We start from the raw sequence: 26942 nt of genomic DNA, 5'->3' as shown, positions 1-26942 counted from the left end.
CCTTCGCCCGCTTCCGGTCGTCGTCGTCGTAGTCGCCGCTGCTGCCGCTGCTGCTGCTGCTACTGCTGCTGCTGGGGCTGCTGGCGGAGGCCGGAGGAACGGGCGGCGGCGGCGGCGGCGGCTGAGAGGGCGGCGGCGGGAGCGGAGCGGGACGAGGGAGCGAGAGGAAGCGAGCGAGGAGCGAGCGGAGCGCGCCGAGCCCCGCCCGCCCTTCCGCCCGCCGGAGCAGCCGGAGCAGCCCGGGCCCCCAGCCGCCGCCGCCGCCGCCGCCGCCGCCCACCCGCCTGCCAACCCGCCGGACAAAGCCCGAGAGCCCGCGTCCAGAGCCATGTCCTCGTCCGCCGGCAGCGGCCACCAGCCCAGCCAGAGCCGCGCCATCCCCACCCGCACCGTGCCCATCAGCGACGCCGCGCAGCTACCTCATGACTATTGCACCACGCCCGGGGGGACGCTCTTCTCCACCACGCCGGGAGGTGAGCGCCGGCCGCCCGCGCGACCCTCACCCGAGCCTGCAGCCGGTTCCCGAGCGCGTCCGCGCCAGCCTCCGCGGTGTCCCCTCAGTTTCCCGCCACGGTCCTTTAACTCAGGGCGTGTCCACGCTGGCCGCTCCGGCCACCCCGGCTCCGCCACAGCCCCTCCGCTGCAACCCCACCAAAGCCCCCGTGAGACAGCTTTCGGGAACCTTAACTTCGCGTTCTCTCTCGCCTGCAGCTCGATTCAGTGCGTGCCCACTCTGGGAAGTGGCTCTCCTGTAGCGAAAAAAAGCCCTTGTTCCCGCCTCGTGGCAGGTTTACGCACTCTGCCCAGTTTTCTGCCCCCTCTCCTCCTGCTCCGGGGCAAATTCGTCTACATTTGGCCTTGCACTCACTCCGCATTACCTCTGCCTCTTACGTATTGTGTAGTTGTGCACATTGACGCTTGATTTTGGAGCCTTCTCCCGGGCCTTTGTAGAAGGGAAGTTGGGGAGAATAAGTCGCTCCTGGGACGCTGCGATGACTTGTTTTGCTGCTTTTAGAACACCAGGAGGAGGCTGGAATGCGGAGTTTGGAAGCCTCGCCCAGTGTTATCCTGCTTTGACAGCATTGTTTACTTTGCTGGACCAGGCCTCGCTGGTGGGGGGAGTCCCCAGGCTGGAGGAGGAGTGATAAAATAATGCTCAAGTAATAGCGTAGGGAAAGGAGCGCTGGCAGCCTTGAGGGTAGAGTTTTGGCGGCGCCGCCTTTGGAGGTAGATCGAAGAGGGCGTTGTCGAGCAGGGCAACCTTGCTGGGGGGCTTACTTGATCCTGGGGAAGGGGCAATGCAGAGCGGGGTTTCTGAACATTGCTTTTCAAAGTACGACCAGAAACTGTTTACAAGGAAGAACACTGGGGTAGAGGTGAAGAGCGTTGAGTTAATTGGTCACGGGAAAAAGGAGCTCAAAGGTTGTCCTTCCCCTCACTCGGCTTTTCTCCAGAGGGAGGAGACTGGACTGCGATCTTGAGGGACATTATGAAGGGAATGGTGCTTCATTTGTAACTTCGTAACTTTGCCTTTTGGTGACGGCCTCTGGCTAGAGGATTGGGACTTTGCTGGCAGCCCCTGCAGTCTGCAAGATTGCTAGCTTCGTTCTTGTGGGCTGGGCTCACCAGTTGTACTACAACCAATCCCCTGCAGTTAGGCCTGGGCGATCCTTTAATCGGTTGCACAATAGCAAGGCGGTAGAGTAAGAAGACCTTGCCAACAGGGGATAAAAATCTAGGAGAGAGCTCTACAGAGGAATCCAGCCAGGCCACTCTAGGGGTTGGGTGGCTGCCTTGGAAGACTTTTAAATAACCCAGGCAGGAGAAGTTCATCAATAAGTGTGGAGAAGTGGGCTTAAGGAAATTATAACTTTGCAGAGCAGTGGAGTTTCTAGTGAGGTGGCTTACCTCATTGGAGAAACCTCCCTCCTGACCTGATCTGTTCAAGGCCAGACCCTGAGAGCATGCTGAAATCTTCTGGCCTTTTAATTGTGAAAGATTTTGGCAGATCAGAATCTGCTCCAGATAGGGTTGTCTTGAACTTGAACTGACAGCTTTTAAGAAACAGATACCCGTTTTCCAAGGTGATGGAAAGAGATTTATAACTTCTTCCAGAATTCTTTGTGAATTCCATAATGCCTGTGCTTCCAGCAGTTCAGAACTTATGTCATAGTAGCAACTGCACTCAGATATTATTTCTTTGAGGAAGGAACTAAACTTTTAGCTGTATATTAATCATTATTCCCCTGAGGGAAGAGCCACAGGGACACCCTTTTTGGCATATTTCAGACAGCCACGCTACCATGCTTTTAAAGTAAGGGCATAGTCTTTAGGCGTACTTTAAAGATAGAAGCCTGGGGCTTCTCTGGTGGCGCAGTGGTTGAGAGTCCGCCTGCCGATGCAGGGTACACGGGTTCGTGCCCTGGTCCAGGAAGATCCCACATGCCGCGGAGCGGCTAGGCCCGTGAGCCATGGCCGCTGAGCCTGCGCGTCTGGAGCCTGTGCTCTGCAACGAGAGAGGCCACAGCCGTGAGAGGCCCGCGTACCACCAAAAAAAAAGATAGAAGCCTGTCTCTTAGTCTGGATTATTTCCTACAGTGCTTGGAAAGATTCTGCCAGAAATACTGATTCATTTATCCTTCCTCCCTGTGTACATAGCCACTACTTCTTTCTCAAATATCACTGACGCTGTCTCCAGATAGTTTCTACACTCTTTTTTAAAAATTAATTAATTAATTAATATATTTATTGGCTGCGTTGGGTCTTTGCTGCTGCGGGCAGGCTTTCTCTAGTTGCGGTGAGCAGGGGCTACTCTTCGTTGCGGTGCGCGGGCTTCTCATTGCGGTGGCTTCTCTTGCTGCGGAGCACAGGCTCTAAGCACACGGGCTTCAGTAGTTGTGACGTGCGGGCTCTAGAACACAGACTCAGTAGTTGTGGCACACGGGCTTTGTTGCTCCGCAGCATGTGGGATCTTCCTGGACCAGGGCTCGAACCCGTGTACCCTGCCTGCATCGGCAGGCGGACTCTCAACCACTGCATTGGCAGGCGGATTCTTTTTTTTTTTGCGGTACGCGGGCCTCTCACTGTTGTGGTCTCTCCCGTTGCGGAGCACAGGCTCCGGACGCACAGGCTCAGCAACCATGGCTCAGCGGGCCCAGCGGCTCCGCGGCATGTGGGACCTTCCCGGACCGGGCCACGAACCCGTGTCCCCTGCAACGGCAGGCGGACTCTCAACCACTGCGCCACCAGGGAAGTCCCAGTTTCTACAGTTTTTAATTTCTGATTTAAATACTTGTCATCTTAGCTCATCTATTATATTGAGCCAGTATTTATTGGTAGAGCACATTGTCATCTTTAAATTTTTAACACAAAGACTTACATAATGTGTTTATAAGATACAGCACTGTTGTGATTGGATTTAATCACTATTTTATAGCAATTAACTCAGTGCCGCCTAGATGTTCAGTACTTACTGATTTAGTCCCCCTCCCCCCCCCCCCCCCCCCGCTTTGGAAAATTTCCAATTTTGTGATGGTTTGTTCATCTCTTCTGTTACATTACCCTCTCTCCTCTCATGTAGTTTTCCTTCCCTGAACCAGGGTTGTTATTTGGTCACCTCTAGGCACCTGAATTAATCCGGTTAGGTACCTTAAGTGAGTTTTGTGGGTCTAGCGAAGTGCTTTGCACAAAAGGACTACAGACAAAAGTAGGAAATGCAGTCTTTGCTCTGAATGGTCTTAAAGTCTTGGTGGGGGTTGGGGTGGAAACGCTTTTTAGTTCTGAAAAAACTTGTAAAGAGTCAAGTGCTAACATATATCAGACTTGAAAACATTTAGAAAAGCGATAGAAGGCTTGTATTGAAAAATCTATTTAGTAGGAAGGAAGGGGATTAGAGTTTTCTGTCTCAAACTTCTGGAAACTTTCTGGAGTGTCATACACATGTCAGAGCATTCCAGGATAACAGTTGATGTGCTGAATGCCCTAAACGATCAGACTGGGCAAGGACATTCCTAACACAGTGAACTTACCATCTCTCCCCACAGAGGATACAGCTTACCCTTGAAAAGGTTTCTCAAAATTGCCTTCCTGTGGTTTGGAAAATGAGAGTTGGGTGAAAACATACTTGCTGTATTTCTCATATTTTTAGAAGTGTACATTTTCTCATTATTAAGGAAGAGTAAAATTTTTGAGTAAATTCAAAATGCCCTTGGATTTTATTTTGTTTTGTTTTATCTGCCTGTGGAGGAATGGGGATGAATGACGTTCGTTTCTAACTTTGAGAAGCTGCTTCTGGCCTCAATGAAAGGTAAAGTTACTGCAGTCTCCTTCACTTTTGTGACATTAGGAAGGAACCTAATGCTTTCATTCTGTAACTGAGAGAAATTAAGTAACTTGTTAGTGTCATACAGCTAATTAATGTCAGTGGGTAGTTGCAAATTTAGTGTCCTGATACCTAGTCCAGTTTTTTTGTCTCTTGTCTTAAGATGCGTATTTTCCTAGGAAAGGAAGTTTACAAACATTTAAAAAGACTCTTCTACCTCTGCAATGCTAGCTAATGCGATTCTTTTTGTTATCTTATTTTTTTTTTAGTTCTGAACTGTCTCCCTGTGGGAGGGTTGTGCTGTGGGGAATGAGCAGAAACACAGAGACCTCTTTGAGCCTTTCTTTTTGCCTTTCTTTTCCTGCATAACATCCTCATCAGCTGTGGAAAAGTATGCTGTTGCCATAACAAGAGCACCAGAGGGGAACTAACTATGATGGTCTGAAATCTTGTTCATACTCTGTGCTTCCTCTCTGCCAGCTGGAGAGTTGCTGTGATTGATTGGTTCACTGAAGGCCATTGGAAGGGTCTGGGGATAAAGGAGAAGACAGGAAGAAGGGAAAAGAATCCACTTGGAGTGAGCCATAATAAAGTAAGAGTATTTGGGGGGAGTCCTGAGTGTTAATCTGATTCCTTTCTTGGGAGAAATGAATAGAGCTCTGTGTAGATATGGGGAAGGAAGGCCAGTTTCTCACTGTTATAAAATTTCTAATTCACTGACCTTGTGCTGAGTTTATTCTAGGCCAAAAACTTCTGAACCAGCAAGTGTACTTATTTGGCTCTCTCGTTTCAACTATTAACCAAAGGACTTCATGATTACATGTGAGGAGTGTGTGAAAAACATGTTGAAAGTTGTCCAATCACTTTGCCTTGTGTTCAAGGAAGATGGCATTTACTTATCTCAGAGTAACAAAAATTAACATGTGTTGTCATTCCGGAGCAGATTTGGCTGTAGTCTCATATTCATCAGCTGCCAAAGCATGTACTAGAAGATGTAGCTCAGTTTTGTGTTGGGTGCATGTTTGCTGATGAGGGACTGAATTCTGAGCCTGGGAAGGCAGCAGCCCTCAGCCGCAAGGCATATATAGCAGTGCGATGTGTGGAGGGGAGTGCCTCTGCCTGCTCCACGTCAGTCACAGCCTGATGAGGGAAGAAAGAGCTCGTCCAGGCTGATAGTGCACAGCACCTTTCTGCTCTCTGGAGGCCTGTGTGTGAACCGGGAAGGGTGAAACGTGACGAGTCTGTAAATTGGCACTACCAGGGTTGTTCCCTTGTGCAAAGACCTTGTAAGGACTGGAGTCTTTTTTGTTTGTTTTTTGTTTTTTTGCAGTACGCGGGCCTCTCACTGTTGTGGCCTCTCCCATTGCGGAGCACAGGCTCCGGACGAGCAGGCTCAGCGGCCATGGCTCACGGGCCTAGCTGCTCTGCGGCATGTGGGATCTTCCCGGATTGGGTCACGAACCCGTGTCCCCTGCATCGGCAGACGGACTCTCAACCACTGCGCCACCAGGGAAGCCCTAGGACTGGAGTCTTAAAGATGATTTTATGGGAGGGGTCTTGCATGTTTTGGAGACAGTGTAAAGATTTGCAGATCAAGTCCTTTCAATTTTTCGATATTGTCTTGAATAATATTCAGGCTTCATGGATTTGTATGGACAAAAAAATATTTTGGTGTGTGGACATGTCATAACTAATGACTAAGGAATGTCAGGTTTTTTATTTTTATATGGAATCAGCCAAAATAATTTTTGGAACTCAGATAGCCACAGTAGTAAATAATGTTGTAGGAGATGCTTCACTGCCAATCAGCAGTAAAGTAAAGGCTGTGATGAGAAAAAAATATATAGTTGCAGATCAGACAAGGTAAAGTTAATGTGGGAAAGCTAGTTCATCTGGTTGGAGAGGAAGAGAGCCTGAGCAGGACAGTAGTTTGTTGGTGAAGGATAGAACTTTTTCTTGGCTCCCAAGTGTTTCGATGAACAAATTAATGTTTAAAAGATTTTTGCGGGACTTCCCAGGTGGCGCAGTGGTTAAGAATCCACCTGCCAATTCAGGAGACATGGGTTCGAGCCCTGGTCCAGGAAGATCCCACATGCTGCAGAGCAGCTAAGCCCGGGCACCACAACTACTGAACCTGTGGTCTAGAGCCCACAAACCACAACTACTGAGCCCATGTGCCTAGAGCCCATGCTCCGCAACAAGAGAAGCCACCACAATGAGAAGCCCGCACACTGCAACGAAGAGTAGCCCCTGCTTGCCGCAACTAGAGAAAGCCCCTGCGCAACAATGAAGACACAATGCAGCCAAAAATAAATAAATAAATAAAAGTGTTTTTTTTTTTTTAAGATTTTTGCTTATCTGTTTATAATAGAACAAAAGTCAGTTGAAACTTGCTGTCGTTCAACTTATTGAATAGGTAATGCCTAGGCTACCATTTTCAAATTTGTTTATCACAGAACTTTGTTTTGCAAAGATCCCTTAAAACCTGTGTTATAACACCCAGCAGCTATCTATCTGATGTGTGGCTTGTTTTTACAGGACCTCTTCACCTGATACTCAGGCCACAGTTTGAAACCAGAAGCTCAGAAATCTATGAGTGTTTATATCTGAATAAATGATCTTTCAGATCCTTAGGACAAATGCCCTGACAAACTGAAGCTGTTCATTTCATTGAGTAGTTTTTAAAAGTAAAATCCTTAACAAGCAAGGATCAGTTAACTGGAAAATACAATTCAATTCTTATAGATTCCTTGGGATTATCTGTATACAAGATCACAGTCGTCTGTGCATAGAGATAATTTTACTTCTTTCTTATCAATCTAGGTGCCACATTTTGTTTTGTTTTTCTTGCCTAATTGCCCTGGCTAGAACTGGAACCTTTAGTACAGTGTTGAACAAAAATGGCAAGAGAGTGACAACAGATTCCCTTGACTTGTTCTCAGTATTAGGGGAAAACCTCCAGTCTTTCATCGTTAGGTAAGATGGTAGCTGTGGTTTTTCATAGATGCTCTTAATCAGGTTCAGGAAGTTCCCTTTTTTTTTTTTTTTTTTTTTGTGGTACGCGGGCCTCTCACTGTTGTGGCCTCTCCCGTTGTGGAGCACAGGCTCCGGACGTGCAGGCTCAGCAGCCATGGCTCAGGGGCCCAGCCGCTCTGCAGCATGTGGGATCTTCCCGGACCGGGGCACGAACCCGCGTCCCCTGCATCGGCAGGCGGACTCTCAACCACTGCGCCACCAGGGAAGCCCAGGAAGTTCCCTTTTATTCCTAGTCTGTTGAATGTTTTTATTATGAAAGGGTGTTGGGTTTTATCAAATGCATATATATTACCTTGCATCTATTGGGATGATCATGTGATTTTTGTTTTTTATTCTACTATGATGTATTATGTTAATTATTTTTAGATGTTGAACCAGCCTTGCATTCATGGGATAAGTGCCATTTGGTCATGGAATATAATCCTTTTTATATATGTTGCTGAATTCAGTTTGCTAATGGTTGAGAATTTTTGCATCTATATTCATAAGGGATATTAGTCTGTATTTTTCTTGTGGTATCTTTGTCTGGTTTTAGTATCAGTGTAATACGTCATTCAATTTTAATTTTTTTTAGAAATGGCCTGCTGTTTATAGCAGAAGTGAGGACTGGTGAAGATAGACCATTGCTCTCTAGGTTCTAAGAGGTACCTATCAGAAAGTTTGAGAGGCTTGTGGTTCATTTTAAGATGTCATAATTAATCCTTTGAGCTTGAGAAAGGTGCTCATCTCATTACCAGAGAATGTTTGTTAGAGCTGGGCTGCTCTACATTGAAATGAAACCACTCTCTGGTCTGATAAGTTCCTAGAACCATTATGAAGAAGCAGCACTGAAAAAAAGTGACCTAGACCAGTGATCTCCAGTAGGCTTCTTTGCCTCTTATGAACTTTATTGATGAGTTCCTCACTATGAGTAAAAGTAGAAGACATTGATATGTATATATGCGTTGTTTTTTTTTTTCTGTATGCGGGCTTCTCACTGTTGTGGCCTCTCCCGTTGCGGAGCACAGGCTCCGGACGCGCAGGCTCAGCGGCCATGGCTCACGGGCCTAGCCGCTCTGCGGCATGTGGGATCTTCCCAGACCGGGGCACGAACCCATGTCCCCTGCATCGGCAGGCGGATTCTCAACCACTGCACCACCAGGGAAGCCCTATGCGTTGTTTTTATTTTTATTTTTTAAGTGCCCAAGAGGAGTGAACTTGGGAGGAAAACAAGAAGTGGGAATGAAAGCCAGGCTTGAATCTGAGTGCTTTCCCCATACCAAAGCAGTGAGCGAGCCTTCATTAATTATTAGCATTACAGAGGCTGAACCGCAACATCTGTGAAATCTAATCCAAAGAATTGATCCAGGATGCAGTCAACAGTCTGGCAGATCCAACCAACATTTTCCTGGAATCAGAGCCAGGCATTTCTTGAGAAAATTTATTTCAAGATGAATGTTCAAGCCCAAACAGACGTGGACATATTTGATGTACTTCATTTTGATAGACTTAAAATCAGTCGGCATTTATTTGAGATTAGTTTGTGGTTTGTGTACCATTTTGGACCTGGTACTAACTAAAAAGGTCATTTGTTTCAGATCACTTTGCAACCAAGACTCAAGAGAGCCATATTTGCTTAGAGTACCTTGCTTATTTGTGTCGGTCTCCTGGCTCCTGTGTCACTCACTGTGTGATCTTTCTTTGGATGCTAGTTTCTCCATCTGTAAAATGACAGGCTTCTGCCAGATGCTGTCTGAAGCCTCTTCTAGCACTGGACCTTCTGCATAGGAAGATAGTCATTATCAACTTCCCTTTCAGCCTAGGTTTGTGTTCTGCTATGGCAGTGTCCTACGTGATTGGGCAGGGAGCCATCCTTTGACATTAATATCTTGGAAATCTTTATTGGAGTTAATCTTTATTGGAGTTAATTAAAGGACCCTAAGGATTGGCTTTTCACAAACCTTGGATGTCTTCCGTTTGCCGTAATTATTTAGCCATACTAAGTTATAATATCCTCTGGCTCCAGTTGTGCCTTTTTTTGATGTAAAAATTGTCCCTCTCATGGTTTTATTAGCACTTTAGGGATTTGATGGTTGTACACAGTAAATGTGGTTTGGCCACCATCAACTTCCCTGGAGGATACTGGGTTAGGCAGCTTTTAGCCTCCTCTGGGTTATCTGGCATAGAGCTTTTAGGAGTCTGTCCTTTCATCCAGAGCCTCCATGAAGAACAGATGTTTAAAACTGTAGTTCATTGAAGAATGTTCTCTAACACAGTCAATCAAACACAGGCCTTGTTAATCACCCTTTTAAGCTGGAATAATAAAAAGCAAAGAAAACCACTGTATTTGTAAGTCCTTTCTGTATTTTCACTTCTTATTTTCCCTTATTATTGGGGGAGACAGGGGCTTGGGAGGAAAGAGGGAAAGCGGCAGACTACCTTTCTGAGTATTGGAAACACTTGCTGCTTCTTCATCTTGTATCTGTTTCTGATCTCTTGGTGGGCCCTTACATGAGGCATAGATGGAGAATGTCAGGAATTTCTAATGGAATACTGAGGTTACTTGCCAAGTGCTTTGTTGCTGATGTTGTTGTTTTCATTTCTAGATTTGAAGGATACCTTCTTCCTCATGGCTTTAGTGTCGGTCTGTTATGTATGTATGTATATTTGCAAATACTTTTTGAGTCATTTTTTTCCCTGATTCCTTATAATGGGGTTTGCTCTTTTAACACTTTCTCTTGGTCTTAAAAAAAATTTGGTGGTGGGTTCTTTAAACAACAAATTTATTCTGTTACATTTCTGGAGGCTAGGAGTCTGAAATCATGTATATTTCTTATTGTAAAATATACATAACATAAAATTGACCATTTTAACCATTTTTAAGGTACCGTTCCATGATTAAGTACATTCACATTGTTGCACAACCATCACCACCATCCATCTCTAGGACTTTTCTCATCTTCCCAAACTGAAACTTCATACCCACTAAACAATAACTCCCCATTACCTGCCCACCTCCAGCCACTGGCAACCATCGTTCTACATTCTGTCTCTATGAATTTGACGAGTCCAGGTACCTCATATTCATGGGGTCATAAAATATTTGTCTTTTGTGACTGACTTGTTTGACTTAGAAAATGCCTTCAGTATTCATGCAATCACCCTTTTATTTTTCTTTTACATTTATTTTTTGTAACTATGAAAGTAAAGTTTAAAAGTCATATAGTATTAGGCTAATAACAAAGAGCAACATTCTCATGCCCCATCTCATCTCCAGTTCCACTCCCCAGAGAAAGCATTTTAAACTCTTTCAGCCATTTCTTCTAGCGTTTACCTCTGGATTTCTGAATAACATGATTTAATGCTACTTCTCAGTTTTAGATATTAACAGTTTCCTACTATGAAAGATGAGGATTTAAATTTAGGTAAATATTAAATACAGACGTGACGTGACTGACTCTATTGGTTTCCAGCCCAACAGCCGTTCACTCTTTTTCCATGCTACCCCAGATTCCCTCATTTTTTTAAAGTGGTAGTGTGCCAAGCCCCAGAAGATGCCCCTTGATACTTTATGGCTTCCCCAGTGTCTGGGCTGGTGAGCATCTGACCCAGTTCTGGCCTAAGGATTGTAAGTGGGAAGTCCACTAACGCTTTTCTGAGAAAGATTTTTCTTTTTGATGGCTAAAGTCCCCTGCGGGAAGTCCTATTTGACGCTACACTCTCCCTTCTTGCCTAGGATATTGTTAGGAGGGTGTAGGTTCATCTCAGCCTTCTTGGAGGGTTTTGTCACCAGCTATTCAAGCTATTCAATTTGGGCAAGTTACTTATTGTTTCTTTTTCTGAAGTGTCTATTTGCATGAGTGGATGCTTAATTCTAATTCTGGAAGCAGCCTTAGTTAAACAGTTTTATGGTCAAGACCCTGCAAAAGTATAGTAACTACTACCCTGTCAGTTAACCATGTTACATTGGACTTTGTCTAGGTGGTTTTATTTCAGGTTATACAATTTCTTGGGTGTGTATAGCTTAATATATGGATTAATTATCATTTAAACTAAGCTACTTGGTCTTGAAAGAGGCCCTTAGGCTTGAATGACCTTGTTTGTGTACTAACCATCTTCACAAGCATAATTTTGGGCCTTATTCATTCACCCTCTTGTTCCCTGCCATTTGAAAATCACTAGTTTTTAGATCAAAAGATAGAGGCTTTTTTTTCCTCCTCTCTGTTCTCCATCAAAGGGACTCAGTTTTACTCTCATGTTTTCCTAGTAATGTCAGCATTTAGAAAGTGCTGGGTCAGGGTATTAGATTTATCCGAAAAAGTGGTCACCAAGGGATGAAGAACGTTTATAGATATCTAATATTAACCTAGATCTAAAGATTCCTATTTGTTTTGAAATCCAAACATGAAGACTAAAGTAATATATGCAAGTTATAAAAACAAAATAGAAAAAGAAAAATTGAACAGAAGCACATAAAATGCAAAAATGCCGAGAGACTGCTGCTTTTAACAGTTTCTGTTTATAGTGATTTTATTGGTTACACCACTGTTACTGTAAATAATATATGTATACCACAATTTCTTGATTTCTTAACATTGGATGATACTGTCGAGTCCCTATTATGAAAATGAGGCGTATAGGATACTTTCATTACTTTCTATACCTCTCATTTTCCCTCCTCTCTCCATTTACTAATTTTTGTAGATTGTTTTATTATCGTTTTGGGTTCTTCTGGGTAGTTACCTTTAAAACTGTAAATACTATAGTTAAACCTCTTGTGTTTCAATCTGATAGTTTTAACTCTCCACCATATGAAATTATACTATCTACCTGTCCTGCCTCTACTTCCCTGGTAGGTCTGCCTTTCCATTATTTTTTACAATATCAAGATCTATAATATTTACATACTCTTCCTTAACTATGATAGTTCACTTTTATTATGGTTTGATTGTAAACATTGAAAATCAATAAATAGCATATACGATACTATGAATTTTGTAACTTTTCAATATAAAACCAAGGAGTATGATGATTTTCATAGAAAAGGAAATGGAACACTCACTGGAAAGAAAAAGTTTCCACTGTCAATGTCAAATAGATTCTTTTTTTTAACACTTCATCAATTTATTAAAATCATGCTCCATTTTAATATTGTGTTATATGCAAGCTATGGATTTTTTTAACCTTCTTTAGGAATTTATGGTTTACTTTTCTCTAGTTAGTTGTGGATGCATTGGTTGATGTTGAAATGGGCTGACATAAATGTGGCCGGCAGTTGAAATTTTAATTATTGGAAGTTCTTGCTTCAGAAAATGTGTCTATGCACATGTATAAGAGACCCTGAATATTAGGTTTTTAATTGTCTTGGAATTCATATAATTTCACAGTAAACACAATATCTAAAAAAGGAAATATAAAGGGTTTTTTTCCCTGGCATTTTATTCATAGTCAGGTCTTAATGTTTTTCTTTCAATAGTTTTGGTTTTTTGAATGTCAAATGCTTTTCAATTACACCACAGATCCTTAGTCACATGTTGATTCCCTTTTTTTGCTCTGTATCTGCTACAGTTAATTTTTTCATCTTGCAGTGATCTAAAATTCAAACACTTAAAATACCGTAGTTTTGTACCCATATTTTCCCTGGCCATATTTAAGAACATTAACAGCATCAGTTAAGATCCTAGTTCTTCAGGGTGTCTTCTCCTGAATTGTTTACTTTGTGTGCATTTGAAACCAAATGTGTCTTAAGAATCCACTAAACTACTAAAACTAATAAGTGAGTTTAGTAAGGCTGAAAGAAACAAGATTGGTATACAAAAACCAATTGTGTTTCTATATACTTTCAATAAACAATCCAAAAATGAAATAAAATAATTTCATTTATAATAGCATAAAAATGATAAAACACATAGGTATAAATTTAACAAAAAAAGCACAAAACATATACTGTGGAAACTAGATAACATTGTTGAAAGAAAGAAGACCTATATAAATAGACAATCCATGTTCATGGATCGGAAGACTTAATATTGTTAAGATGGCACTACTCCCCAAATTTATCTATATATTCAGCACAATCCGCATCAAAATCCCAGCTGGCTTCTTTGCAGAAGTTGACAGGCTGACTGTAAAATTCATATATGGAACTTTAAGAGACCTAAAATAGCCCAAGCAATCTTGAAAAAGAAAAAGTTAGAAGACTCACACTTCCTGATTTCAAAAGTTGTTACAAATCAAGACAGTGTATTACTGCCATAAGGATACACATAGATCAGTGGAAGTCCAGAAATAAACCCTCACAATTGCGGCCAATTGATTTTTTTTTAATTAATTAATTTTTGGCTGCATTGGGTCTTCATTGCTGCACGCGGGCTTTCTCTAGTTGCAGCGAGCGGGGACTACTCTTCGTTGCGGTGCACGGGCTTCTCATTGCGGTGGCTTCTCGTTGTGGAGCACGGGCTCTAGGTGCATGGCTCAGTAGTTGTGGCGCACGGGCTTAATTGCTCCGCGGCGTGTGGGGTCTTCCCAGACCAGGGCTTGAACCCGTGTCCCCTGCATTGGCAGACGGATTCTTAACCGCTGCGCCACCAGGGAACTCCCCACATGAATGTTTATAGCAGCGTTATTCAAAGTGGAAACAACCCAGATGTCCATCAACTGGTTAATTGATAAAATGTGATTTATACATACAATGGAATATTATTTGGCAATACAAAGAAATTACGTACAGTTGACCATTGAACAACGTGGGGGTTAATCCAAGTGTAACCTGTAGCTGGCCCTCTGCCTCCATGGATTCAACCAACACTGACCATATAGTACTGCAGTACTTCCTGTTGAAGAACAGTTCAAACTTGCATTGTTCAAGGGTCAACTGTACTGATAAATGCTAAACATGAATGAATCTTAAAAACCTGCAAGTGAAAGAAGCAGTCATAAACGGACACGTATTGCATGATTGTATTTTATCAAATGTCTAGAATAGGCAAATCTATAGAGACAGAAAACAGATCAGTGGTTGCCTAGGCCGGAGAGGTTGGCAGAGTGTGAGGAGGGACTGCTAAATGTATATGGGTTATCTTGGGGATGATGACAGTGTTCTAAAATAGTTTGTGGTGGGAATTCCCTGGGGGTCCAGTGTGGTTAGGACCCGGCGTTTTCACTGCTGTGGCCCAGGTTCAATTCCTGGTCAGGGAACTAAGATCCTGAAAGCCTCATGGCACAGCCAAAAAAAAAAAACGATTGTGGTGATGATTGCACAATTCTATGAATATACTAAAAACTATTGAATTATACACTTTGAATGAATTGTACATGAATTATAAACCAAAGAAGTTAAAAAATGTATTTTATTGCCTCTGCAAAGTCACAGGAATTCTTCAAAATTTCTCTTATATCTGACACATTTAGGTAGAATTTCTACTACTAATTTCCTACTTGGTTCAATTATAATTCTTTAATGTTTATGTTGTTGCTAATATATAATTTAGAAATAGAAAGCTTGCTTTTATCCTCTGGTTTTTTTTCACCACCTCACCTCAGAATTTCCAAGTTTAGTGTACTACAGAAGTGAGAATAATCTTGTTCCGACTTGCAACGTGAATATTAGTAAGAACATCTCACAGTGAAATCTCACCCTTCTGAAACCTAGCCATGGACAAAAGTGGGGGTGACACAACAAAATCCATCCACTAAAGCTGCTTCCCTTTGTTCATTGGAAAACCATCAGGCTCCTTCCCAGCCTACTTGTTCTTATTTTACATAGTGTTAAAATAAGCAGATCACCAGTTTCCAAACCCAACAGATTAGATGTATCAAGTTAGAATGGGTATAAAGGTGTGTACTGTAGACTAATTGTGCTCCCCTCCATTCATATATTGAAGCACTGACCCCCCACAATGTGATGATATTTAGAGATAGGGCTTTGGGAGGTAATTAGGTTTAGATGAAGTTCTGAGGGTGGGGTTCTCACAATAGGATTAGTGTCCCAAAAGAGACACCAGAGAGCTTGCCCCCCTCTTCCCTGTGGGAGGACACAATGATAAAGAACTGTAAGGAAATACATTTCTGTGTAACACACCCAAAATGTGGTATTTGGTTAGGGCAACCAAACTAAAACATGGAAAAAAGATGGTTCTTAGCCAAACAGTGAAGGAGGAGACAAGGAAACCATCGTGGGGAGGGCCATAAGCATAACCTGGCTATCTGAATCCTATTCAGTATAAGGAAAATATAGAACACCAACTGAATAGGCCCTGAGACTTCCCTAGGTCACAACATAGTATAATAAATGAGTTTCATAATAATCAACCGGATTCATCAAGAAAGGGTTGGTTTTCTGTTTAAGGTGGTTAAAAGTTTAAAAATCTGTATTAGAAAAATTTCCATCCAAAATAGTTCAAATTATTCATTTTTCGAAAATTGAACTAAGTTTTCTGCTCTCCAGAATGATTCATTCCTCATGATTTCAGCTACCTTTTTGTTTGTTTTCTTTGGCTGCATTGGGCCTTCATTGCTGCATGCGGGCTTTACTCTAGTTGTGGCGAGCAGGGGCTACTCTTCGTTGTGGTGCGTGCACTTCTCATTTGCGGCGGCTTCTCGTGGCAGAGCACGGGCTCTAGGTGTGCGGGCTTCAGTAGTGGCACGTGGGCTCAGTAGTTGCGGCACACAGGTCCTAGAGTAAGTGGGCTTCAGTAGTTGCAGCGCAGGCTCAGTAGTTGTGACTCACAGGCTTAGTTGCTCCGCGGCATGTGGGATCTTCCTGGACCTGGGACAAACCTGTGTCGCCTGCATTGCAGGCAGATTTTTAACCAGTGTGCCACCAGGGAAGTCCTGTCTTTTTGAATTGTTACTAAGTTCTTATTTTTCAAAGCAAGGAAAGTGAAGGTATAGTTCTACTTTCCTTGTCCTAAAATTATATTTGAAACAGGATACAAAACTTCTGTCTTCTTTAAACCCTGTTTTCCAGGAACTCGAATCATTTATGATCGAAAGTTTCTGTTGGATCGTCGCAACTCTCCCATGGCTCAGACCCCGCCCTGCCATCTGCCCAATATCCCAGGAGTCACCAGCCCCGGCACCTTAATTGAAGACTCCAAAATAGACGTAAACAATTTGAACAACTTGAACAATCATGACAGGAAGCATGCAGTTGGTAAGAGAGTGCTGGTATTAGGGACCAAGAGGGTAGCCCTGGGATTTGAATTCTAGTCTGCTGTGGGTTGAAAAAAGGTTGATGCTTCACTTATAACTAATATTCAGTCATATGTCTCTAAGGTCCCCCCCACTCCCCTCACCAAGGCTTATTGAATTATTGAATTGTTCTGAAAACCCTGAATTCTAAACCATAACCAAATGTAATCTAGGTGGGGGTTGGGGGGTGAGGAAGAATCCAAAATCAGGGAGTGGTAAATCCCAAAGAGGACTCCTTGAACCTGGGCTTTGTTGGACTAGGGATAACACACACACAGAGAAACAAAACAATTTAATAGCTCCCATGTCCATCACCCTCAAGAAACAGACCTTGCTTCTTACAAGAAGAATGTCATTTTTGTGGTGTAGGGCAGCGGCCCCCAACCTTTTTGGCACCAGGGACCAGTTTTGTGGAAAACAATTTTTCCATGGACTGGGGGGATAGATGGTTTTGGGATGATTCAAGTGCATTACATTTATCGTGCGCTTTATTTCTATTATTACACTGTAATATGTAATGAAATAATTATACAACTCACCATAATGCAGAATCAGTGGGAGCCCTGAGCTTGTTTTCACTTGCCACTCACTGATAGGGTTTTGATATGCGTCTGCAAGCAGTTGATTTATTATGGTCTCTGTGCAGTCAGACCTCTCTGCTAATGATGATCTGCATTTGCAGCCGCTCCCCAGCGCTAGCATCACTGCCTCAGCTCCACCCCAGATCATCAGGCATTAGATTCTCATAAGGAGCTCGCAACCTAGATCCCTCGCATGCGCAGTTCACAGTAGGGTTCACACTCCTGTGAGAATCTAATGTTGCAGCTGATCTGACAGGAGGTGGAACTCAGGCGGTAATGCAAGCGATGGGGAGCAGCTGTAAATAGAGATGAAGCTTCTCTCACTCGCCCACAGTACCAGTCCATCCATGGCCGGGGGGTTGGGGACCCCTGGTGTAGGGAAAAGCAGTATGGTTTTTCACCCCGTTTTCCAGGACTGCCTATAATATTTCAGTAAGTACTCCCCCATACTCACACACACACGTTTATTAATGAGTCCTCTCTGTGTCTGTGGAAATGGCCAGCTCCTGAAGTACACCTTGGATTGCACTCCATGACCCTTTTACATGAGCCAGCATTCTGCCGCCTCAAATTCCAAATGAGTTTTTAATGGACAAAGTGTCGATTCAGAGCAGGGCCAAAGTTCAGAGCCTCCAGAAGAATGTGCTGACTTGATAGATGGCCAGGTGCTCCCCAGGAGCTCCCGTTTGGTCAACCTCTGGACAAAGGGACACTCAGAAAGTTTTCACTTGTATCCTTTCCCCCAATTGCTCCTCCCTGTGGGTGATTTGACTGCCATTCTTGTTTTTCCCCAGATTAAAAAGACTAGCCAAAGCAAAGCAGAATAGTTGTTTCAAGGCTGCAGAGAATGGGACAGTTTGAATTCCTTTTTGACCTTTGTGCAAAGGGAATTATAGTTAAAACTGTTTTGCTTTACCTCTTCATGCTTAACTTTTCCTGTTCTTCATTCTAACCAGGAGATGATGCTCAGTTTGAGATGGACATCTGACTGTCCTGCAAGGATCAGAAGAAAAGCAGCAACACTGATACATGTGTGTACCTGATTTGGCCAATAGGATCAACAATGCAGAGACAGAAGAGGCAGAACCAGCAATCCCTGCTGCAGTCTCCTGCTCCCCTACTCCTTCTCTGGGTGCCAAAGGATGCAAAGATGAGCTGCATCTGACCATTTCTTCTCCCTATTTCCTGTTCCCCTTCCCAGTTAGACAGTTAGATTGAAGGCCCTTGGCATATTTCCGTAGAACTAAGCAGCCCACAGAGGAAAACAGTTAACCTCTGGTTCCCCCTTCCCCCCATTTTTTTTTTTAATCCCAAATCAAATATCAGCCTACCAATAATTGGCTGGCTGGGAAGTCTGGGGAAGTGATATGGAGGTTTGATAGATTCAGCATCATTCCTGTTCTTACCCTCTGTTTCTCCTCCCTGTCTTGCTCATGTTTCAGTGCTGCAAAAGTCTGGGTTTGGGGTCTTGAAAACCCTTGGAGGGAAATGGTAAACAGGAAGAGAGCTGCTTTCTTCTTTTACCTTGAGGTGTTTGTCCTTGGGGACAGAACGCTGTTTGTACATCTCTGGTAGCATTACCCTGGGGCACTGTTTTGAGGTCCACTTCCCCTCCTTCCTCTGGGAGGAATGTCTTCTGTCTTTAGTATTATAGTTCATCTTCCCATTTATTTACTTATCACAATTGTGTAAACATTCTTTTTTTTTTTTTTTTGCGGTACACCGGCCTCTCACTGTTGTGGCCTCTCCCGTTGCGGGGCACAGTCTCCGGATGCGCAGGCTCAACGGCCATGGCTCACGGGCCCAGCCGCTCTGCGGCATGCGGGATCCTCCCGGACTGGGGCACGAACCCGTGTCCCCTGCATCGGCAGGCGGACTCTCAACCACTGCGCCACCAGGGAAGCCCAAACATTTCTTAACTCTACATCAGAAGGGGGTCTTCAGTCACCAGTTGTTCTTTTTCCTCCCCTTCTCCCACCCCTCCCTGCTTGCATCTTGTTGCTTGCAGTCCTTTTGTACTCTGAGCTATCCACGTGATTTCTCCTGCTCCTGGAGCAGGTCCCTACGACAGGACAGAGGCTCTTTGGATAAGGCCCGATGTATTGGGTTGACCAAAAAGTTCGTTCTGGTTTTTCCATAACATGTTACAGAAAAACCAGAACGAACTTTTTGGCCAACCCAATAGTCCTCTGCAGGATGATACCCAGGAATGACCTCGGAAGACATTGAACTGTTTGAGTACCCAGGCTCAGTAGTCATTGTTTTTCAGTCCAGTGAGCATTGTGATATTTGTTGTCTGTGATTTTTGAGTTTGAAGTTGACTTTCAGAATGCTCTTAGAAAAGAACTAGACTTTTTTCCTTTGTGGACCTGCTTTGTTTGGCTGCTGAGATAGATAAGCATGGGCTTAAAAATGCGTTCCTTCCACTTTTCTTACCTTTCCCATGGTACTCTGAATTTCCCTATCTTTCGCTCCCTCCCTCCCTCCTTCCTTCCTTCCCTCCCTTATCTCTGCCAGGCCATTTTTCAAATGTACATCCAGGATACCTCAAGTGTCGGTATCTGATAATACCTGTCACTCCTCTTAACTGAGGAGTGACCTTTTATTTTTAAGATGAGTACAGACCTATTTTTAGATATGTTTTCAGTACAATTTTGAACAGCAACTTTTTAATTATACATCTTCCAGTGTTAGGAAGGTGAGAGTTGTCCGTAGGCGAGTCTGCTGTTCCATGTCACCATCCCTTGTCTTCCCTAGTCCCTTACGAGCTCTTTCCTTCTCGCTCTAGTTTTGGGTGTGCATGTTTGGAGTTTGTAGTGGGTGGATTGTGAAACTGGACCATTATGCCTTCCCTGGGTTGTTCATGGAAACCTCATTCTTTTCCCTTACCCTTTGCTGCTTCATTCCCCATCCCGTGGTCTTGACTATTGACTGGCACAGTAATCCTGGGAGAGTGACTCCCATCATAGAAAGACAAGTAAAATAGCCACTGGTGTCCTGGGAATTTCTGGTTGGATTTGGTGCCCTGAACCCTCTTATTAAGAGGTCAGATCCCAGGGTGAGAGTAACAGGCCAGTTGGCTAAGATAGAAAGCTGTTTTTCTTTTGAACTATGAAGACACCCTGTTTGCGAATACATTTTAGACAGAAGGAAGGATGTCTGAGGAACTTTCTTCTGTTTTCTGCTACAAAATGTGAAGAGTTCAAAAAGTGAAACCTTTTGTGATGGTTGATTGTCTCTCAGGAATAAGCTGGATCTCCAAAGTTTTGGAGATGCTTTCAGTCTCAAAAATTGATGAATGGAAAAGTATTTTTTGTTTGCTTTTTAATGTATCTCTGTTCTGATTTTAATTAAACTCCAAATTTCACTTTACATACTCTTGGAACAACTTAAGGTGCATTGGTAATTTGCATGGGAAGCTTGCTCAGGACCTCATTGTCCCCTGGGAGCTTGATTCTTTGGGAGTGACGCTTTCCTCCTCCTCAGGGCCCGGCCTGGGCATCCTCTGGAATCTGACTCCACTACAGCGAGTAGTCGGGCTGTCAGCAGAAGCACGTGCCCTTGTTTGCTCTTTACTGCTGCACATGAAAACTCGGCTTCCTTGCTGAGAGACGGGGAATGAATTTAAAACATGCCAGCTTGAGTAGTCTTAAGATGCCATGTTCCCCCTTTTTTGCTATCTTGAGGAATTGCTGCATGTGGCCCCCTAATCAGAGGCCATATTTCTAGTACTTCTTGGGAGTGTCAGCTGTATAATACAGCAGCTGCCCAATCCTTTAGCCATCTCTATAACGACCTCCATACTGCTTGGTGCAATTCCTTCCTGGAGGCCACTGCTACTAGAGATACTTTGGCCTCCATAAATCGGCATTTCAAAGATAATTTCACAAGGCAATAGATGAACTTCCAACAGATGACACCTTTGTGCCATGCCTCATAGAATCATTTTCAGGGCAAGCCAGAATCCAGTAGGTGGTTTACTCCTGTATGTTTGGAAGGAATCTCACAGTTGAAACCCTAAATGAATAATCTCTCTGGGCTTTTTCCTGGAAAGGGAACCCCCTTAGGGTAGCATTTGAGTTAGGCGGTTCTTAAAATCTTATTGATTATTTGTACTTTTCTTCTTAGGAGAAAACCATGTTTCTGTACTTCTGGGGACAATCCATGTCGGTGAGAAATGACCTTGTCCAAATTCCAGCAGGAGACATGCATTGTCATGATTCTACCTCCTTCGTAGTGTGGTGCATTGAGTTCACCACTTCCTCATATTCTGTTGAAATAGCTATTGTGTTCTCAAGACCACAGTGTAGAGAAGCTGGCTTCTAGCTATTAGGCTTCCAAGCCAAGAGTTTTGTCCCTCCGTCTGCATTAGTTATCTATTGCTATTTAACACATTACCCCCGAACTTAACATCTTAAAAGAGCAAACATTATCTGTCAGTTTCTGTAGTTAGGACCTGGCAAACAGCTTCACATGATGGGTCTGGCACAGGGTCATAGGAAGTTGCAGTCAAGATGTTAGTGGGATCTGCAGTCACCTGGGGCCTGAGAATCCACTTCTGAGCTTTCTTTGTGACTGTTGGCAAAATGCCTCAGTGTCTTCCTGTGTGGATCTCTTTTTAGGGCAGCATGAGTGTCCTCACAGCATGGCAGCTGGCTCCCCCTGAGCAAGTGATCCCAGAGAAAGAGGGCAAGGAGGAATCTGCAGTGCCTTTTATGACAGTCTCCGAAAGCACACGTCATCACGCCTTCCTATTCCGTTCCTTAGAAGCAAGCCACTAAGCCAGCCTACACTCAAGGGGAGGGGAGTTACACCCCACCTACTGCATGGAGCGGTATCAAAGAATTTTAGGTGTACTTTAAAACAACCTCACCCCCAATAGAGGATGAAACCAGGTCAACAAGAGGGGGTAGGTTTAAAGTAGACGATATACTGAGAGAAGTGTTGTTACTGAAAACAGTTCTCTTAAGATGTGCATTGACAAACAGATGAAAAGCGGATTCTCTCCCCATGGCTACTGCCAGTTTTGAGAGGGGAGGCAAGAAATGGCAATTCCCAGGAGAATGTATCTATACATTGGGTATACTACCAGCAGCCCAAGGTTGCTTTGTAAGTCCTTGGCTTGGTATCTAAGACTCAATACTGCTTACTTGCTGTCTCCTTTAGCCAGTAATTGACAAAGGGAATTGGATCCTTCTATTTGAGCCACTCAAATGGACTTAATTGGAGTCAGGGTTGTTAAGCAAAGGGAGCAAACTTGAAGTACATTTTGGGTTACTGGGCTGAGGAAAGCTGACCGTTCTGATTCAGGGTGACAGAGCTGAGAGCATCCGGAAGCCAGGTCCCCACCAGAGTCGATGCTTGGCACCTGCTCTCACAAACTACACCAGCTGAAGCAGACTTGGGCCAGGTCTCTCACTCAAGAAGCCACTTCTCAATAAGCAGGGAACATCGGGAATTAGAAATGTCTGTCTGTGCTTTATTGTTCCTTAAATCCACTGCAGGTTAACTCTGCGTGCCCACCTCATCCTGGGCTTCCTGATGGAAATGGGTTCTTAAAGAGAACCAGTGCTGTCTTCACCCTGAAGAAAAGCTTAGATGAAGCTTGTCAGTTCAGCACGTGTTCAGTGAATGTCTGCTATGTGTTTCTGGCACCTGTGCCAAGTTTTTAGAGATTTCAGACATCTTAAGGATGCAAATTCTTTTTTGGATTTATGCTCCAACTCTTCCCAGCATATTCTTACCTATAGCCCTGCTTGCTTTAGAGTATGCTTGAATAAAAAAGCATTGCTGCTGAGGCAGCTACAAAAAAAACAAAGGTACTTCTTCCAGAATTAAGGAACTCATCTTTAAAGCACCTTCAAATGAATTTTTTTCCGTCTGATTTTGAGGTGGAGTTAAAATAGGTGGTCTTTTATTTTCGCTGTTTGGGTTACCAGCTCTTTGGGTCTGTCAGACCTTAGGGGTATCATGTATCTTGGCTGCTTAAAGCCTGGGCCCTCAGCCCTTTACATTCCCCTCCAGATGGGAGGCCCGGTGCTTTTCTCTCTAGGTCAAAACTTCCCCTTATCATGTTTCTGGACTACATGATAAGGGGAGCTATTTATTAATCTGCGAAACCCAATCTCTTACCTGCCCATGATATCTAGGAGGGGGTAGTATTTGTTTTAAAGAAGTGTTGTTTCCTTGGGAGGGCAATTTCTGTGTGGACTTTGAAGGGGGCATAGTTACCACACATTACTATCCCCACCACCACCACATTCTTTACCTCTCTCCCAGCTTTTGATAAAAGATGACATCAGATCTTGAGGCAGTTGGGTCACAATTCTTTAGAATGCTTATACCCCAGGGGCGTTTCCTGTTCTAGTCATGTTTTTCCAGTTGAGTATTGGCATTTCCCTGAGGCTTGCTCACAGGCATTTCTGATTGAAGACTAAGGATGGTTGATACAGTCATTAATGTCACCTTTCCCACCCTCTGGAATTTACATTTCTTTCTCTAGGCTGGTCCTGGAAGTTGACACATTTTGGCAAAGCTTAGATTTAGGAGAAGTCTTTCAAGTCCCTGTTCAGATGATCTGTGGTTTCTCTTTGCTTCCTCTGCCTGCAGCCCTGGCAGACCATACTGTCTGGATCCCGAATAGAAAATAGTACTGAGATGAAACACATTCCTGGGGTATTTAAACTCTCACTCTGCCACCTTTCTAAGAGTGGGAGGCTGGCAGAGAGATGCTGCAGTGCTTGATAATCATTTGGCCACATTGAAATTTCCAAAGGGAGCTCTTGCCGGTGCTTAAACCCAAAATTCCTCAACACCTGAGATTGCATGGATCTAGCACAGAATATCCATTCTTGCCCCAGTGTACCCCCTTCGTCTCCATCTTAATCTTTAAAACAAAACAAAGCAAAAAACCCAAGCCCAGGCCAAGGGTCATTTTTACTTGAAACCAGGAGGTGGGGGGAGTAACACGAGGGATGAGGGGCAAGCTATGGTGGGGCATCCTTCTCCTGGTGTCTGTTCCAATCACTGCGGACTGTGAGCCAGTGCCTTTCCTTCGCCTGGAGTTGGAGCCCATCTCTTGCCACCTGGGTGAGGAGACCCTCTGCTACCCAGGGGCGAACTTTAAAGACGGTGTCTTGGAGAGCCCAGAGGACACACATTTTTCGGGTGTCCATTTTAAGCATCTTTAAAATGTTTTATATATTAAAAAAAAGTTCTTCCCTGTCTTTGTGCCACCAGTGGCCCAGTTGCATCCATTTTGAATGGAAAAATAGACTGCCAGTACTTCCCTTGGTCTTCCCTTCGTCTCCCTTAATGTGGGTATCCCCTTACCTGGCCTGTCCATTTCACTGTCGTGGATGGAGAACAGAGGGCACCACACAGTCCTGAGGCAGTCCTGTGTGATCAGGTTTTTGTTTCTTGTTTTTCTAACTGTCCTTCCAAACCAGCAAGTGTTTGGAAATGAGGGGAAAAGTTAAATTCTCACCAACGGTTGCTGTTACACTTGAATCAATAAAGATCTTGACTATCAACTTGGTGGTTTAATTTTTTTTTTTTTTTTTTTAATTTCAGGTGAAATCCTATTGACACATTTTGGGCATCTTGCCTGGTGAGGAAGATGGGCAAAGGCAGTTGGCCACTTCATGTGTCAGTTCCTCTCAACATTTACGGAGCACTTTGTCCATCTGGCCCTATGTGTGCCAGGAGGTGATGTGTCCCTTCCCTAAGGAGTTTGGAGGTGAACATGTACATGCTGGGGCTGGATGCACCCAAGAAGGCCCTTTAGGTACCAGCCTGGAGGAAGCCCAGACAACAGCTTTCCTGATGAGGGCTGCCTCTGCCCCTCAGGAGCACTTGTTAGAAATCCATCATATCTGATGTCTGAAAATAAACTAGACTCTGCTGCGTGAGCATCACATTCCTTGCTATTATTAATCCAGTGAGGCTCACATATTAGTATTGAGAGCAAGAATCCTGTCCTTTCAAGAATCCTGTGGACCATGTAAACAGGTCCACAGAACAAAACAGCGTAGAGGTTTAGAGCACAGGCTTTGGAGTAAGACAGGCTTGAATTCCTGCTGTACCACTTAGTGGCAGCCACATTCTCTCTGACAGGATTCCCAGTCCCTGTTTGGTGTCCTCTAAAATAGGGTTAAGTTAAGAAGTAGGTCTTACCTGGGTGGCTTTGGGCTCAGGTGGGATCACGGAAAGCACTTAGCCCAGTGGCTGGTATGTCAAGAGCTCAGTTACAGCTCAGTTGGTGTGACCAGTAGAGGTGGGTCAGCTGGGTCTGCTTTGCCCCAGAATATGCAAGTTTGGGAGTGGAGCAGGCTTGTGTGACCCCTAGAAGGACGAAGTAATCTCTTCAAGGGAAGATAATCTTGAAAGCCATTTCATATATCCTTTACTTTGCCCCGAAGGCAAATAGGGTATCAACTTCAAAGGCAATTTAGGATAGAGGGATAAGGCTTCTCCTGTTAGTAAAAGGGGAGACTACATGATGGAGATTAACCCGACTGTGTTGCTGTGTGAGAGTCACAGCTGCTTCCCAGTTTTTGCTTTTATCTTTACTCCTCCCTGTACCAGGCCCGCCCACTTCGCCAGCCAAGGAGAGTAATGCATCCAGTTTCCCCCAATCGGCTACTGACTTGGCACTGCTACAGGAACAGCGGAAGGAGACCTTTGCCTTGAGAGCAAGTTAAAATACCTCTGACTTCTTTGAAAGCCCCTTCCTGGCCCTCAGGGTAGGGCAGGACTCAGTTCCCATAGGCAGCATTTCCTCAGAGTTAACAAAGCCTGCACTAGCAGGTAAGGTCCAGAGCATGGAGCTGTGTTGTAGGCTTAGCCCCAAATACCTCTGGCCAGGCAGCAGAAGGCCCCTGCCGCTGACACACTGCACAGTGAGCTTTTAGCAGGGGTCAGCAAAACGTCCTTTCACTCCGTTGCGCCTGCATCTTCTGCTTGATATGAGGTGGTGTCCTGTCGTCAGTGGGGTTTGTTCTGTGAGTTGGTAGAGCTGCTAACTGTAAACACTCCCACAAGCTATAGCCACAAATAGCTTGACCTTTCGCTTTCCTGGCCCCAGCCATAGAAGAACAGTGGGGCACCCATTTAGTACAGAGGATGCTCTAAAGCCCTGGGATAGGATTTTTACTCCCAAGAACTTAAGTTTGGTAGTGGAAGTGGGGTTTCAAATGTCTGGTTCCAAAGGCTAAGGCCTTGACCCAAAGCTAAGAGAGCAAAGACCCCTAGATGGGATGAAGGACGGTGTCCCTGGGGCTCCAGAGACCAGAGCTGAGCTCTTGGCCCTGCCACTCCTAGCTGTAGCATCAGGCCACTAGGCCTCACTGGGGTCTCATTTAGGAAAGAGGATGGTACAAAAATTGACCTCACAAGGCCTCCCCAGCTCTACTGTTTTCTAAGTAGAGTCAAATGCAAAATCCTATTGTGATTCTGAATTGGGGGGAGGGCAGGTTATTTCCACTCCAGGGAATGAGCAACTGGATCAGTTTTGTTGCTGAATCAGGGCATTGAGGTTTCTCAGGCCCAGGCCTGGCTCTAGCCTAGCCAACCCCTTCCTGGGCGAGGATTACTACCTTGACTCAACCAAGTCAAGTTTGAGTCCCCTCTAAACAAGTATTCCCACAAGATTGGAATCATTTTTCCTACAGTTGGAGCATTAGTCTATGGGCTTCTTAGGAAAGCAGGGTAAGTTTACTGTGGACTGACATTCCCAATAAAATGGCCCCCTCGCCTTGCCAAACAAAATATAGCCCCTGTTTTGGCAGTGCTCAATGAGGCCAGCTGGCGAGAGAAAAGTAGAATCACAGAAA

At 44.3% G+C, this 26942-nt stretch overlaps 1 protein-coding gene across 2 annotated transcripts; it reads left to right on the top strand.

Annotated features, from left to right (window-relative positions):
- On the top strand, window positions 1-25005 carry EIF4EBP2 (eukaryotic translation initiation factor 4E binding protein 2). Of its 2 annotated transcripts, XM_060112554.1 has the most exons (4): window positions 1-473; window positions 16305-16490; window positions 18066-18140; window positions 24682-25005. In XM_060112554.1, the coding sequence occupies exons 1-3, from the start codon at window positions 329-331 to the stop codon at window positions 18095-18097; spliced, it is 363 nt and encodes a 120-aa protein (XP_059968537.1). In that variant the 5' UTR covers window positions 1-328; the 3' UTR covers window positions 18098-18140; window positions 24682-25005. The 2 variants fall into 2 exon arrangements, with proteins under 2 accessions (XP_059968537.1, XP_059968530.1); XM_060112547.1 differs by lacking the exon at window positions 24682-25005 and having other exon boundaries at window positions 2-473; window positions 18066-24641.
- Window positions 25006-26942: the final 1937 nt, after the last annotated feature.

Source organism: Mesoplodon densirostris, chromosome 1 (assembly GCF_025265405.1).
Source record: "Mesoplodon densirostris isolate mMesDen1 chromosome 1, mMesDen1 primary haplotype, whole genome shotgun sequence".
NCBI classification, from domain to species: Eukaryota; Metazoa; Chordata; class Mammalia; order Artiodactyla; family Ziphiidae; genus Mesoplodon; species Mesoplodon densirostris.
This window is presented reverse-complemented; position numbering and strand designations above follow the sequence as displayed.